The sequence below is a fragment of the Mycetomoellerius zeteki genome, unplaced genomic scaffold, assembly GCF_001594055.1.
Source record: "Mycetomoellerius zeteki isolate Tzet28-1 unplaced genomic scaffold, Tzet1.0 scaffold245, whole genome shotgun sequence".
NCBI lineage: Eukaryota > Metazoa > Arthropoda > Insecta > Hymenoptera > Formicidae > Mycetomoellerius > Mycetomoellerius zeteki.
The window spans coordinates 504,456-521,379 of record NW_017257222.1 but is presented as its reverse complement, the minus strand read 5'-3'; the positions used below and the strand labels follow the sequence as shown (position 1 = coordinate 521,379).

The following is a 16,924-nucleotide window of genomic DNA, read 5'->3' as shown; positions in this document are numbered from 1 at the left end:
AAAAACACAGGGATGGTTTATTTTGCGCCATTGTCTGTATTGCGCCAGGTTCCGTTTGAGTTTACGTCAAAGCGAAAGTTTCCTTTCGATTTGTCAAATTGCAAACAGTAAATTCATTTTATGGCTAAAACGAAAAAACGTTTGCTTTGTATGCCGGTCAGGAACATGGCACATACAGAACATTTAGATTTATAAATCGTATCCACAAGCGTATCAATATTTATAATGACTTAGACTCTGTAAAAGGAGTCCAGTTGCACCTGTGCGGCACACTCTCATTAACGACGTTCATCGTGATCGTGTGCGCCACCTTGTCCTTAATGTTCATAATCACGTGGTCCACGTGCACGTATCCCCTCTTGTTGCTTCTGCATAACCTCAGCTTTTGGGAAAAGATTGCAAAAAAGAAAAGAACAAAAACAAGTTTTTGAGTTTAAGTGGGAAAAGGGAAATAGAGAATGGGTTTAATGTCTTTCCCGGAGCTGGATGTCCCGCTTTGGGGTATTGATCGGCACATCGCCCACCGTCCGTCTCGATTTCTCCGCCACACAGGATCAGACCACAAATGAAGGACCGGGCTTCCCCGGGCCCCTATTTCTTGTTCCCAGGCGAGCCAAAAGCACAAATGGGAGGTTTTCACGTACCTGACGCCGACCTTCTGCGACCACTGCGGCTCAATGCTTCACGGTATCGCCCATCAGGGACTCAAGTGTTCAGGTAGTTAAAAAGCTAAGAAATCAAACCACGTATCAACAATACGTCAAATCCATCAAACGGTCAGATATCTCGCACATCAATCCCGCTCCTCCACCATTACCATTAATTCCAGTCATAGTTTCACAGGAATTTGACCATCTGGGTTGCCCGAATATCTGTCCCGGCAGGATGATCGATTTGACGGGTAGGCCGAAATTCAGATATTCGATTTTAGTCCCGGAATATTAAATAGTCCGCGATCTTCATGTTGATATAATAAAATGCCATGTAAGAGATACAATAAGATATATAATTTGATGATATGATTCGATAATATGAGTAAAGGTGATGAAAACAGGACGTTTGTATTATTGATATTGTACGTAGTGAAAGAACAATCGCGTTACAGTTTCGCTAAAGCGTTTTAATAGATAGTAGATATTGGTATTATGGAGAGTAAAGCGAGAGAGAGAAAGAAATGCCGATAAAAAAGAATATCGAAAATCCATCGATGGTGCGAACGGGTAATTCGTTATACCGCTATTAATAGCTAACGTATCGATATCGCGCTTCTCGTTGCGCTCGTTTCGTGCACTTCGGAGACCCAATTGTAAGCTTTTTAGATTACGAGGCCACGCGCTTTCGAACAGTATAAAAAAATACTCGATAAATTAAGTCCTCTTTGTTGCTTTCATCTCGTGGTGCATTGAATGGCTTTAAAGTAATCATAGCTAATTTAGCATAGTATAAAAAGAATTGATACTCCTAGTTCCAACATTAATAAATTTTTACTTATAGGCTATATTTATTTAAGCTTTTTTATTTTTCTACAATAAATAATTTGATATTAAATTAAATGATTTTATTTACGTTCTTTTTTTGCTAAGATATGATTTTTTTTAAATTGCAAGTTTTCAAATCGAACAATTTTTTATTCATATGCAATAGTATATTTTTCATAAAATTTTTTAATTTGTAAATATTAATTAATAAGTTAAAAAAGATGATGTACACGGAGAAAATTTTGTTTTAAAATTTACCCTGAAAATATGGTAGTTGTGGTATAATACAATATTTTAAAGATTTTTACCATGCTCTTTAATAAAAATACTTTATTATAGTTTTATTAATGAATGAGAAAGATTTACATTAAAATTCTTGAAAATACATTGTTGTTCTATGACTATCATATTTTCAGGGTAAACTCTAAAAAAAAATTCTCTCCCCCCGTGTATTATTTTTATTGAAAATATGATAGATTTGATTTGAGCATAAATAAGTACAGCCTAAGTGAAATAAAAAAATCAGTTCAATCCATTTTAAATGTGTCAAACGAATTGATCGAATGTTCGCGTGGGAATATTGGGCAGAAATAGATGTTAAGTTGAACCCAGTTAAGGCGGTATCGACTTCAGAAGTAACAAATGTTTCTTGAATTTTCTTCGTCACTCGTGACATCCCTTAAAAAAACAAGGAAATGCACGAATCAGGTGATTCGAAATTTCGTATTTCCAGTTGCTTTTGTATCGGAGATAGATTCAGAATCGTGTCTGCGAAGACCGTTTGCTCAACATCTCGCTCGGATCAATCACTTTGTTTAAACAGACGGATACAGCCTCAAGGCGTAGTTTTACATTTATATACCAGTCACCAATATTTGAGAAAATCTAACATGAAATTATGCAGCGGGTCTTACGTAAAATTCCAACATTTGTAAAAAATCGATAGACATAATATACAAATTCTTTGGAAGTACCTATTTTTGATAAAATTTAGAAAATATATATTTTCTTATCGTACACAATAATAATATAATCGAATCGTGTTATACAACTATTTTATTTATTTTTCTAAATTTTTATATATATTTTAATTCTTTTATATATATATATATAAAGAATATATATATATATTCTTTGTTGGAAATATTCCGAAAAGTTATAGATATACTTTCAATATATGTTGTACAACCTTTTTTTATAAAACAGGTTTTTATAATAAAGGTTTCTTCCAGAATTATTACTGATTATATAACTCGCGTTGCTCTGTATTTTCACGAATTTCTCTCTAATTTCTCGTTTTCGCGGTTGCAATAGTCTTTGTGTCGTTACGACTGTTGAAAGTCGAATAAATTCCACGAGACGAACGTTATTTACCTAGCACCTCAAGGTAATAACACACGTATAGCTCGCCTAGAAAACGGCATATGTTTTTATCGCTTTTGTCGTGTTTAGGTCACCAAGCAAAGCGTTCTAAAATTGCGATGCAACGGTCTTTTATTTGAATTATATACATCGCGAATACAAATTTCACTTATAATTGCGAATACATATGTCACGATGGAAGCAATGTATACGTGCAAATAATGCTATGATTAATGACAATATGTGATGAAACTGTAGGGATTTCCTATATATTGTATATTTAACAAATAGAAGAGTCTGGCTTGATTTATCGGAGCAATCAATTTGATTATAGAAATTTAATTATGGAATACGAGCGCGGAAACCCAACGAATATAGTCAATTGTTTTTATCGCTAACTTTGTTAACAGAAACCATTCAAGAATCGACAAAGAAATGAGAGATATTTATAGTGTGATAGAAAATATATTGTGTACATACTTTTTTCATAAAAATTATATCTTTCATGAAAATGAAGTTACGCCTTTTAAATTTAACAAAAACAATACATAATACTAATTATTTTTTCCCTTAATTATCCATTTTTTAATTGTTCCGTGCAAATTGAAACAAATCGAAGTTTAAGAAATTAATTAGATTGCTCATTCTTCTTTCGCAGGATTCGATTAAAGCTGTCAAAGCTTCGTATTTTTAATTTAAGAATGTTTTTAATTTTTGTTAAGAATGAAATAAAAATATATATTATAAAAATCATTAGTTTTTACCTAAATATAAATATTGATATATTTAAAATATATGTTTAGCGGAGAAAGAATAAACGTAATATTTTTAAACCATTTAATTCATAATTTTTTAGTCATAATTTGAAATGTAAGGTACAATTTCCGATGGATATCTTCGATGATAACTTCAATTATCATAAATAAACTTAAAGATCATTTCTGTAAATTTTTACAGCATAAACATTCGAATTTTCTAATATCGTATCGTTTTCAGCATTGATTGGAATAATACGATATGTGAATTTAAATTTGAGAGCATCTTGAAAAATATGGAACGCATACAATTGTACCGCTTACTATCTTAAACGCCTGCAGATCTCACTTTAAAAACCAGGGTGCTTGACTTAAGTGTGATTCACTTTTTGCGCTTCGACATTTGCGTCACGGGTTTTACACGGGCTTTAAACCGCGTAATCATCCTTCTCGATGCACTCGAAAGAAGCATCCTCCTACCATCGAGAATCGAGAAAACTCATCACCTTACATTCGAAGCTCTTGTAGCTCGCTATCTCTCACCGTCGCCTTTCGCTTTACGAGCTTTGTGGAAAAGCTTCCGGACGACGCGCGAGATGCACGATTACACGTCGACTGACACAGAAAACGTGTACCGGGCGACACTGATGTATTTCGCCGTGAATTTTACACGCGACGACAGTGGCACGGAAACGTACACCAGGCGTCACGGTGACGCGATGAGATACGTCCCACGTTCTATGTTTTCTTTCGGAAATATAAGGCGAAACACATCCACATCTCATCAGGAATCCTCCCCTGCTTAGGGACATTCTTAACTGCATGAAACATCTTCCGTACGATCACTCAACTGTAAGGAAACCTAATCGATGACTGTATCACTTTGTAATTTGAACGAGTATAATGTACTTGGAACACAGTATACATACAATAATTTACACCTGTCCAACGGTAATAGAATAAAACGTTAACGTAATCCTTATTGATCTTATGTAGGTATACCTTTAACCTTGGTGCATTTTTGATTGTGTTATCACATGACTGTACTACACATAATTAATATCGTATTGCTGCTACGCGCTGCTCGGTTTCCTCCTCGTTCTCACTGGACGGTGACCGTCTTGTGCCTATCTCCGACGACAAAGCGCAAGCAGAAACGTATTTTAATATACCACTCTCCATTCTTCGCCTATTCACTCGTCGCTTATTCATACGGTCCCACCGATGCGCCGTCACACGCATCTCTACCAGTGTATTACATATGTATAGATTGTATATATACACCATTTAACGCAGCACTCTCTTGGACGAGTAATTATTATTATTATTATTATGACTATTAAAATGGTGTAATTACGTAATTAATGTAGTATGAATTGCGATTGTACATAATGATATGTACGCGTGCATACAGTGAAATTCTCAGTAAATGATATTTAATTGGATTAATTAAATTTGTTACGAATTATTCCTAAATCTCCTCTGATTTTAATTGTAGCAATAGTTGAATAATTTCTTCGACAGTTTTGAAATCGATTTTTTTCAAAAATTTCCAAAGGAGTTCATTCACATTTAAGTTTTTAATTTTTAACGCAAATGTTACCTTGGTAATTAAATCTTAAGTTAAAAGTTCAAGAAGATAAAGTCTTTAAGTTTAAATGAATAACGAAACTTTCTTTATTTGCGTACATCTAGCGGCGTTTACTTATTAAAGAATTTACGTTAGTTGATGTTTTATCGTCTTTTTTAGCGTCTTTTTTTGTTATATTGCTTATAACTTTTTGAAACTTAATCTATGAAATAATTAAACTTGTGAAATGAAATATCTAGTAATATCAGTGTAAAAGAAGGTGTAGAGAAAAGAAGATCGTGATATTATGTCTTTATGTATAAATATTGTAAATTCACTGTATGTACGTATTTTTATGTTTTACGCACTAATGCACGATATATACGAATTCACATACATATGTATACACATACACAGACACACACACAGATACGTACACACAAGAACAATGATTGTCGTGCATGCATGTAATCTTTATATATATATTACATTCACGTAGATTTATAGCATTCAGCGAGCGCGTGAATTCAAGTAATCGTACACCTTTCCCCAGTAGACATGCGAACCTCTGATTGCACACTATGTGTTGATACCACTTGCGTGATTATCATTCGTGTTACCCGCAGTTCGCTTTTCGTTGACATGCATTTGTACACAGTCATACACGTCACTATTTACCATTGGGACCTTTCATTACATTCATAGAGATCTCCGGCAAATAGTGTGAGAGATCTTGTAAAATATTTTACATACGTACGCGTGGGAATGTACCTTTTTATATAAGAAACGATCATACTCATAACTTATACGAAAGAATTTATTTTTTCCTTCACAACGTACAATATCCCAAAATGATTTTACTTTTATCGTTGAATAATTTCGATACGTAATAAAATCAGATGAATGGAATCGGGGAGCGAATCACATTTTCATAAGAGCTCGATTTGTTGTATTTCAATTTTTTCACAAACTCTTCAAGTTGCCAGGAAGCAATCACTCTCGCATCGTCACTGTACTCTTGTGCTGGGTTATGACTTTTAAATTTGTGATTCCTTCTGCTTTTCCATCCATTTCGCATTGAATGCTTATACATATTATTCTCATCAACATAAGAAAAACGAACGTCTTTCCCATATTTTAGAATATAAATCATCTAGTTATTCAATTTCTATATGTTCGAGCGAATTATTTTGAAAGCAATTTTAGCAAAAATAACGCAATAATCAATGTAATGCTATAATCGTATATAGTGCTATAAATCGATATTTTTAACATGAAAAACGATATTTGAGAATTTCGTTGTATTTTTATTGCGACGAATAAACACAAAGATTATTTTTGTGGTAGAAATGATAGCAGTTTTTGTTTTATTGTTTAGGTATAAATTTACATAATTCTTAAATTATATTTCTTAGAAGTCGACTTTAAAACATGTATATATATATATATATATATATAATATATTCGAACTGTCTCTTTGAAACATAATGCAACGCTTTCAAAATAAATAGCTCATTTATTTCCCTAATCCATGAATCTCCCACGTGTACGTATGTGTAACCGCAGCTGCGCTCGAAAACTTTTAAGTTCTTAAGATATTGGAAGCTATATCGCTGATTTAAGAATATTTAAAAAGGGCAGATGAGCAGCCCCTTATAGTTCGAGCGACAGCTGCGATTTTATTGGTCGACTGGGAATTAATGAAAGAACGAATTAATTTTTCGCGGCAATCTAAAGAGAAACAGAGATCGATAATAACCGATGGTGATATAATCGATGATAATCTGATGATGTAGCATGCGACATGAACGTGCACAAGAGATGCGAGGAGAGCGTGCCGAATCTATGTGGATGCGATCACACCGAAAGACGTGGTCGTATACACCTGCACATCTCATGTGCCGGTAGCAAGCTGTCCATACAAGGTACGTTTAAAATTAAATTTTAAAATTTGTTTTTATACTTTTGGCTTTTCTATCATCGAATTTATGGTCTCTTTTTTTTTGCGTTTTTTAAAATCACAGAATTGTTTCTGTTTTATTAGTTAGTCGAGTATACAAATTTTATAAAATCATAATATATTTATGTTCATATATTTTGCATTACTTGCATATTATAATTTTCACTTTGACAGATATCGCTAACAAACGAACTGTTGTTCTTTGCTATCCTAGATTTTTAGATTAAGATGGATATTGCTTAAATTATTAAATCGTTAGAAAGTTATTATGCTATGCCCATTATTATAATAATATTACGAATAACAGACTTAATAACTACAGGTTAAGTACTTATACAATATATGATAGCATTTTTTGATATAATAGTATTTTTTGTTATACTTTCAGTGATATAAAATATGTTTTTTCTATCTTGTAAGAACACAAATCTTTCTATGAGATTTTCAAGAAAGAAGAAAGTTTAAAATATGTCGAAAATTATACAATTTTGTTATTCGTAATATTATAATGAAGACACTAATCAAATACAAAAACTGGGCATAGGTAGAAATTCATCAGAATTTCATTTTTACTAGTTTATTGAGTACCTACTCTATTCAATATGAAAAAAATTTAATTTCTTTTGCAATTTCTACGCAAGTAAATTACCTACTATTGAAAAATAATATTCTACTCGCGCGCACGCGTTTAAGAATATATGTATAATGTGAATATATTATATAATGGGAACTTTTAATTCAATTAATGGACGCATCTATAATTATACTTGTCTCATATAAAAAACTTGATGGCCCAAAAATGGCAATATAAATTTTTATATATTTTATTAATTCATTTACTACTAACTGTGATTATGATTGCCCATCGTTGAACGCTCGTGGTACGTTAAATAAAAATAAAATATAATATTATTTAAGAATACAAATTTTGATAAAATAATTGACAATTTTGCAATTATTAAAGTACAAAAAGTATTACTTTGAGCGAAAACATAAATTTTTCTTGTGAGTTTTTACGAGACTTAACATATAAACTTATTAGTATACATTCCTGTAAAAATTCACAGAAAATTTATCTTTTCGTATAGAGTAATACTTTTCGTGCTTTGATATACTGATAGCTTACTACATATACACTTTGATTTTATAATTTTAATATTATTTTTTTTATCATATTTTATTGTAAAAAAATATTTTTTTATTTAAGGGTAGCATTTTTTCTTTTGCCTCGGGCGCCAAAATGACTCGTCCCAGTTCTGGCCAAAATGAATCACACAACAAATTTCGTAATGTATTTACGAAATCGTTTTAACGATGAGATCATCCTACGATCAAGAAAATATCATGTTTTTTTCTTTAGAGAGAGAGAGCGAAGATTTACTATATATAAACACATATTATACATAATACTATATATAATTATTATACATAATACTATATATATAAATATATATTATTAACTATATATATATAAACAAATTAATTAGATATGCTTGAGATTTCAAATAATTCGAAATACATTTCTAACAATCATTCGAAATAAGGATAGATGATGTAAAAGGGAAGGCGATCGTTGAATGCGTGATATTAATAGCTCCTTATTAGTAGCTCTTTATTATCCAAACTCTTTATACGAATATTCTCGCTTGTCAAAATTAATTAAAAAGCTCTTTCTTTTCGAACGTCCGATTTAATAAAACCATATAATGTCATCAAGGATTTCGAATAAATAAGAACGATATAACAAACGGCAACGGAATTATTATTGATCGTTATACCTATAATCGCGCGCGATATATTGAGCCTAAGGGTCAGATGAACGTGGGAGTTATTATCGTAGGGACGTGATAGCTGAATACCGTTACAACCTAAGAGCGTAATTATCCGCAACCGGCACTAACGCAACGATATCCATCGCCATCCTTTAAATTTGCTATGACTAGAGTGCGTTAAATTTTCCATGGCTCTCGTAAAATTGGTTTACCGATGCTATTACGAGAGAACTCTGATGAACCTTAATTGTACAACAGATATCTCGTTTCGTAGAAATCGCAAGCGTCTAAATTGTAATAAAATTATATTTATTTAATATCTTCGTTTATCATTTTGCTCTATGAATATCTTAACTGGTACTTAAAGTACAAAGAAATTTGATAACTAATTAACAACCAATCGTTAAATATAAGCAATTTTCTGTGTAGCATCTTGCCTGTCGGTTTTGAAAATGTTTCACATTTATAAAAAGAAAGAGTAAATACCTACGTATTTGTTAGCTTATATTTATACTGATTCACACACTCAACATAGATATATGCTTCCGTATTATATTTTATTAAAAAACTGAACATTTCACGATAAATTATTTGTGCAATTGCTTTACATTTTACATATATTAAATGCAAAATAGTATACATGCATGACAATTGTAAATTTGATTTATTCCGAAAATGATATAACGTTTGCTATACAATTTTTTTATTGAATTAACGTGAAATGCTTTTTAATGCAATTAAAAGTTATAGTAGAATTGTTTCATTCTATCGAATATAATGGAAAAATATAAATATTATGATAAACATAAATTCAAATAAATCTTTATCCAAACTAGTTTTTATAATTTTTATCAACATAAAATTTGTTGAAAATAATCATAAAGCATGATATTACCGTTTACGGATTACACAATATCTTGCAACAAATTTATAAAATGGTACTTGCGCAATATCATCTCTGCCGCCCATTGCAGTATCTAAATAGCTCGATAACTATTGTAGAGAAATAGCGGCGTGTTGGCTGCCTTGAAGCTCTTATCACCTGTCGATTATCTCGAAAATTAGGTTTCTTCGAACTCATTCGCGGCGAGCCCAAGTGGGTTACCAGGATATTACCGCTATGTCCTCGAGGTTTAATTAAAATTTGCGATAAAACGGATTAAAGATTTCTTCATGTCAAAACAAAACACGATTTTTCTCTCCTTAATCACATTCTTCTTAGCCACGTTTCACCTCCAGCCAGTAGATTATTAATTATATATCGTAAAATGTCAGACGCATGTTTGACGTAAAATATAGTAGAGATTATATTAATGACTTTCGGGCAATTTTAGGAAGATGGATGTAAGGTGTTTAAAAAATGAAGTTTAATAAGAAGTAAAAAGATTTTTCTTTATTTAAGTATGTGTCTAATTTTAAATAGGTTGAGAACACTATATTAAGAATTAAATTTAAAAATACATAAATATTACGTATGATGATAAAAAAGAATGATACTAAAGATAATAAATCATATGTGACTCAAAGTTTATAACTGATATTTGATAATTTTTAATGCATTTTGTTTGCGATATATAATGTTTACGAGAATTTTTTTAACAATCGGAAAATGTGACATTTTCATTTTCCAAAATACTCTATACACACTGAGAGAAAACGAAATAGTTCTAGCAACTATAAATTTGGCAACTTTTGCAATTGAAGTACCTTTTACAAAGTAATAGAAACTAAAGTAGTAAATATTATAAAAATATAGTCGCGGTAACAAATTGTATGCACTATTAATTGGTAGTGAAATAGTGACTCAACTACATTGAGTAGTTACTTGGACTTCATGCAAATAGATATAACAATTATATTTTTCTAGTTTAGACAAAAATTTTTAAAGTGTCGCTCAGTCCGAGTAGTACGCGGCTTTGTCACCAGAGGGACGTAGCGGAGTTCAGTTTCTCCTAAGAAGGAAACCACTCAGCTTACGATAAAAAGCGCAACGTTGGTTTCAAACTTGGAAGACAAAAATAAATAAGAAATGCATACACAAATTTGTAACTATGTTATTATAAAGCTTTAATAACAACAATAAGTAAATTAAGTGAACTAAGAAAATATAGTAATATTAATCATTTATAAATTGATTATATGGTTAATGTATTATATTTTCTTAGTTCACTTAATCTAGTATTCTTATTAGAATTTAATAATATTTATATAGTTGTGTGTGTGTGTGTGTGTGAGGCGCTATTTCACTACAAATTTATAGTTACTCTCTGATACGACTTTTTTCTCTGTGAGTGCATGAAATAATTTTTCGGATGAGTGCGTGCTCCGGAAGTACCTCTTCCTGAATTCTTTCCGAAAAACCTCGATGTATTAATTCGCAGTGCGAGAGGGACGAAATCTCATTCCGATGGATCCAAATGGGTTGTCGGATCCCTACGTTAAGCTGAAGCTAATCCCGGATTCGGACAACGTGAAGAAGAAAACAAAGACAATCAAGTCGTGCTTAAATCCAGAATGGAACGAGACAATCATCTTGTAAGTCGTTTCATTAATTGCACCGAACAATTAGATCTTTATTTTTGAGAATTATATAAAAAGTTTTCCTAATTTATGAAGTTTCATTTCGAGATATTTCTTTCCAATTAAACTTCACGAACTTGAGCATTACATAATATAAAATGATAGATACGTTACCGTCATATTTACATTATAATGCTAATACGCTAATACTGTACATAATAGCCACAAATCACAAGTTCGTCAAAGTAGGAAGAGCAAATCTTGATTGAATTAGGGGAGATTGCAAGAATTATATATATATATATTATTTTATAAAACAAAACGCTTAGCGATCTGACTTTTACTATTAGCGACCTCAAACCCGAGGATAAAGATAGACGGCTGTTGATTGAGGTATGGGATTGGGATCGAACATCCAGAAACGATTTTATGGGATCCCTATCTTTTGGCATATCGGAGCTTATTAAAGCACCTTCAAGTGGGTGGTACAAGCTCCTTACTCAAGAAGAGGGAGAGTTCTACAATGTACCTGTTCCTGAGGAAGGCGTCGATCTTGCCGAACTTAAAACAAAAATGCGGGTATTTATTTAGCGATGTATGATTTGCAATTTATTTTTAAAATACAAAATTAGTACATCACTCATCGCTTGATACAAAAGAATTACATTAATGAAAAATTATTTTGAAATAATTTGTTTAATTAAAATGGCTATATTTTTTTCAATAAAGTTAACAGGTGACTAAATAGATGCTTTTAAATAATATCTGAAGTGTTATTTGAAATGTTACTTCTTATTTTGTACTTTAAATAACGATTGCTCAGTTCTAACATGAGTTATACGCGAGTTTTGTGCAAATTTTATTCAGAAAACTTCGGTAACGAAAAAGACACACACTACCCAGGATAAAGATGTGCCGCACAACATGGGCAAGAGCGATCTAATTCGAGCTAGTGACTTCAATTTCTTAATGGTACTTGGCAAAGGCAGTTTTGGAAAGGTAAGTTTTAATAATCATGAGAAATGACTGCTTTACCTTGCAAGCGACTGCATCTCGACGGAATCAATTAATTCAAGGTCTTACTGGCGGAGAGAAAGGGGACCGATGAGCTGTACGCCATCAAAATCTTGAAGAAGGACATCATTATACAGGACGACGATGTGGAATGCACAATGGTCGAGAAACGTGTACTCGCGCTCTCGAGCAAACCACCTTTCTTGGTGCAATTGCATTCTTGTTTTCAGACGATGGTACATACAATACTTCTTTGCTCGTCCGAAAATTACATACACTCTTTACACACAATTGAACAGTTACGATTTTACGGTTATTGAATATGATTTAGAATTAGTTACTTAATTAGATAAATATTATATAAATTGTACGTACAACCGTTTAATTTATTCATTTTTATCTTTTATACACATCTAAAATTTTTCTATCATATAATTTTTAGAAAAAATATTAAAGTACTTAAAATAATTTAAAAAATTACGAAGACTCCATTAATTTAAAATTATGAAAATTTCAAAATTTATTTTATATTACGAAATAATAGAACTCTCTTATTCATTCATTTTTTCAAAGTTTGATTTAAACGTTATCGAAATGGAATAATACGCTCTTGTTAAATTTTCTATTAAAATTTCTCCGACGAGGAACAGTAAAAGAGCATACAAGCTTGTATGAACGATGCAAAACGCAATGAAAGATTAACTGAAACACTTGCTTGCGGCTTACAAAGATCCGCTTTCTGCTTTCCGCCGCAGGATCGCCTGTACTTCGTGATGGAATACGTGAACGGCGGCGATCTGATGTACCAAATACAGCAGTGTGGCAAATTTAAAGAGCCGGTGGCAGTGTGAGTATTTTAGTGTTCATGAACATGCTCCGCTTTAACTTATGGATCGATATCCTTAACTCTATTAAAGCGCCGTGAGAGACGACGACGACGTGGAAACGCCGAGGACGGGAACTCTCGAGCGATTCACGTTGTCGAACTTTCTCAACACGTTCCGAATACGAAATGAAAACCGATTGTACCCGGGAGATGTATCTCGTCGAGGCGGACGAGACGGGGATACGCGCGTACTTCGCCTCGTCATCATCATCGTCGTGACCTTAATTTTTACTCGTTAATCACGGCTGTAATGTCGCGATTATTTTATTCCGAAGTCACAGCGTTCCGCGCAGTGTTTTGCAGTTTTTCATTCTTACAATTAGAGCTGCGATTGATTGTGATTGATTTATACGAGTATCGACCTTGCATTTCACGTCCTGCTCTCCACATTTACAGATTTTACTCATCTGAAATAGCGATCGGTTTGTTCTTCTTGCACTCGCGTGGCATCGTCTACCGCGACCTCAAGCTCGACAATGTCTTATTGGATCAGGACGGTCATATAAAAATTGCGGACTTCGGTATGTGTAAGGAAGGCATCACCGGTGACAAGACTACCAAGACTTTCTGCGGCACACCTGATTACATAGCGCCCGAGGTGAATGTTTAAACAGATCTTGCATAGACAAGATGTTGCAAAGTATTGGCACGTGGATGATAGATACGTAACGTCGTTTCTTACGAAATTTAAAATCAATTTTTCCTTGACAGAAATATGCAGGAAAATAATCTTCTCTCACAACTTTTGTAATTTCAACATTCTGTACCTAAGTAACTCTCTAAGTCTCAAATTAAAGTTTTCTATTCTTGCACAATCAATTTAAAATTGAACGATAGATATCTATGTTACTTATTTTTGCTATTGAAACTTTACCAGAAATCATTTATTTTTGAAAAATTATAATAGCACAAAACTCTTACTACTTTATCATAAAATTTATTTTAAATATCGCAAGAAATGCGTTGTATGTTTTTGTCAATTCTGGTATATTTAATAAGTAAAGCTGCAACTTTAGTACCGTCTTATCTGTTAGAGTTTCTTATCTTTGCGCAGATTATCCTATACCAACCTTACGGGAAATCTGTGGACTGGTGGGCTTACGGTGTATTACTCTACGAGATGTTAGTAGGTCAGCCACCGTTTGACGGCGAGGATGAAGATGAACTTTTTTCTGCGATTACGGACCACAACGTCAGTTACCCGAAGAGTCTGTCTAAAGAAGCCAAAGAAGTTTGTAAAGCGGTACGCGTGTTTTCTATAGTCCTGTATATTCTATAGTCCTATTATCTTTACAGCTTCCTGGAATTTAAATACATATAGTAGCCAGTTGTTCCACCTTTTGGTAAATTTTACCTGTTAGATAAATCTGGTAATCCGCGCATATGATTGGATAATCTTGCTACTTACCCAACAGGTAAAATATTGGAACAACCGGGCCTTAGACACTTGTACTATATAGAGAGACTTAAATTTATTTAAATATATTAATTCGTAAGGATTTTTTAAAAAACTTAAGATAGATTTTCCTTTAGTAGAAATATTAAGAAAACAGTTTCTTAAATTTCATTATTGAATAATTATATGACGTTTCTGTCAACATTTTGATATAAATTTTGATATAAATTTTACATTGACAAAAATTTTTGGTATTTGTAACTATAATTATATGTTACTACCTATATTTATGATTATTATTAGGTAATGTTAATAATAATAATAATAACTATGTATAATTCTAGAAACAAATATATTTGGCAACTAAAAAATGACTATAATTATAGTTATTATTACTACAAAAATGGTGGCAATTATTATAATTTAACTGTAATTTATAATCATTTTTTGGGATAATCATATTAAGTATTCTCTCAGTATATAGATTTTTGTGAATAATTCTAAAAATTGATATATGACATTAAAAATTTCTAACGGGATAATATGTTCAGCTGATTAAAAATTTTCTGCTTACGCATAAAATTCGTTTATTGCAGTTCCTCACAAAGAATCCGAGCAAGAGATTAGGATGTGGAATGCGCGGCGAGGACGATGTGCGAAGCCATGCATTTTTCCGGCGTATCGATTGGGAGAAGATAGAAAATCGCGAGGTGCAGCCACCCTTTAAGCCAAAAATTGTAAGTATTTTTGTTGTAGATATTTTTGAAAAGTAAGTAAAACGACTTATTCTTGTTTTCACAGCAACATCGCAAGGATGTGAGTAATTTCGACAAGCAATTCACCTCGGAGAAGACAGATCTGACACCTACGGATAAGCTATTCATGATGAATTTGGACCAGACGGAATTTATGGGTTTCTCATATCTCAATCCAGAGTTTGTGCAACATGTTTAAGCAAATATTTTTTTCTTAGACATATACCCATTCTTCACTTCATTCCTCGTCATTTATCCTCCTTTTCATCACTCAAGACTCTCTTTCTCATCTTTCTCTTTCTATCACTCTCTATGAATTTCTTTCTCTTTCTTTCTCTATCTCCCTATCTTTGAATATTGCTATAGTGTTTTCATGACAAAAACGAAACCCTAAAACTCTATTATTTTTGAATCTCATTGAATTTACACGATATTCTTCGATGTATTTCGAAGCGATTACTGACCGTGTATTGCGTTATTTATGCTGTAAAGGATATAAAAAAGAGAAAAGAACATGGCGTAGATGATTGGGATTCATTGAACGAATCTAAATAGTTGTCGCAAGGAAAAGACGAAGCTGACGAACGGAGAAATAGCGCGGAAAAGAAATGCGTTTTCTCCGTAAAAAAGAAATAAAGAAAAAGTGATATGAAACCGACAAGAGGAAATTTTCAAAATCGATGTCTTCTTTCTTTGCGTATATTATTATGCATTTACTTCAGTAGTTTCTCTACTGTCGCCTTCCAGAGTATATATAATATATATATTGGACGAATGGATGAATATATGATTATATATACATATACATAATATATATATATATACGAAGTCATTATGTCATATATTACATATAAATATATACATATAAATAATATATATTATACATTATAAATTTCTATCAATATTTCGTTAATGTTGCACTTCTCGTCGGTTTAATCTTCTTAAGTAGCGGATCTTTAGAGCTGGGTCCTTAGATTCTCTGGACTCACGACGGGTAAAGAATTTATTAGTACTACGTCGAGGTCAACTCTCATATTGACACACACATACATGTAAACGTATAAAAGTACACTCACATACATACACTCATACTCACGTAAAACACAAGCCATGTATGGCTATACTTTTTCCTTTCTCCTTCATTCGTTGCGAAGACATGAGTCTGAAATGTCTTTTCTAGTTTTTCTCCATTTCTTCGATGGGAGCGCAGATACGATTACAGGGGTATCATGCTCGATAAACTCATAATATACATATATACATTATATCAGTAAGTAATGATGGAACGTTTCTTGATGCGAGTCGAGGCGCTGAGTCGATCCTGGCCCGATACCGATAATAAGCGATCGCCGCGTCGAATAATACAGAAGTGGAATTATATGACACAATAGTTCGCGTTTATGCGAGGAGAATTGACAATATGAACGTCAGCACGCGTTGGCGTATAATGTTTTAT

General features: G+C 32.5%; 1 protein-coding gene across 3 annotated transcripts in view; it reads left to right on the top strand.

The window, feature by feature from the left end:
• The window catches only part of Pkc53E (Protein C kinase 53E), an 84,861-nt gene extending 68,626 nt beyond the window's left edge, over positions 1-16,235 (top strand). Inside the window, exons 4-14 of one of the 3 annotated variants that reach the window (XM_018449441.1) lie at positions 609-717; positions 6,962-7,090; positions 11,279-11,432; positions 11,768-11,996; positions 12,285-12,416; positions 12,494-12,667; positions 13,187-13,278; positions 13,714-13,915; positions 14,372-14,560; positions 15,310-15,450; positions 15,515-16,235. In XM_018449441.1, the coding sequence (XP_018304943.1) occupies positions 609-717; positions 6,962-7,090; positions 11,279-11,432; positions 11,768-11,996; positions 12,285-12,416; positions 12,494-12,667; positions 13,187-13,278; positions 13,714-13,915; positions 14,372-14,560; positions 15,310-15,450; positions 15,515-15,667 (1,704 nt within the window). In that variant the 3' untranslated portion in view covers positions 15,668-16,235. The remainder of the gene's footprint in view (positions 1-608; positions 718-6,961; positions 7,091-11,278; positions 11,433-11,767; positions 11,997-12,284; positions 12,417-12,493; positions 12,668-13,186; positions 13,279-13,713; positions 13,916-14,371; positions 14,561-15,309; positions 15,451-15,514) is intronic. The other 2 variants (XM_018449440.1, XM_018449442.1) reach the window with 2 other exon arrangements.
• The last annotated feature ends 689 nt before the right edge of the window (positions 16,236-16,924 follow it).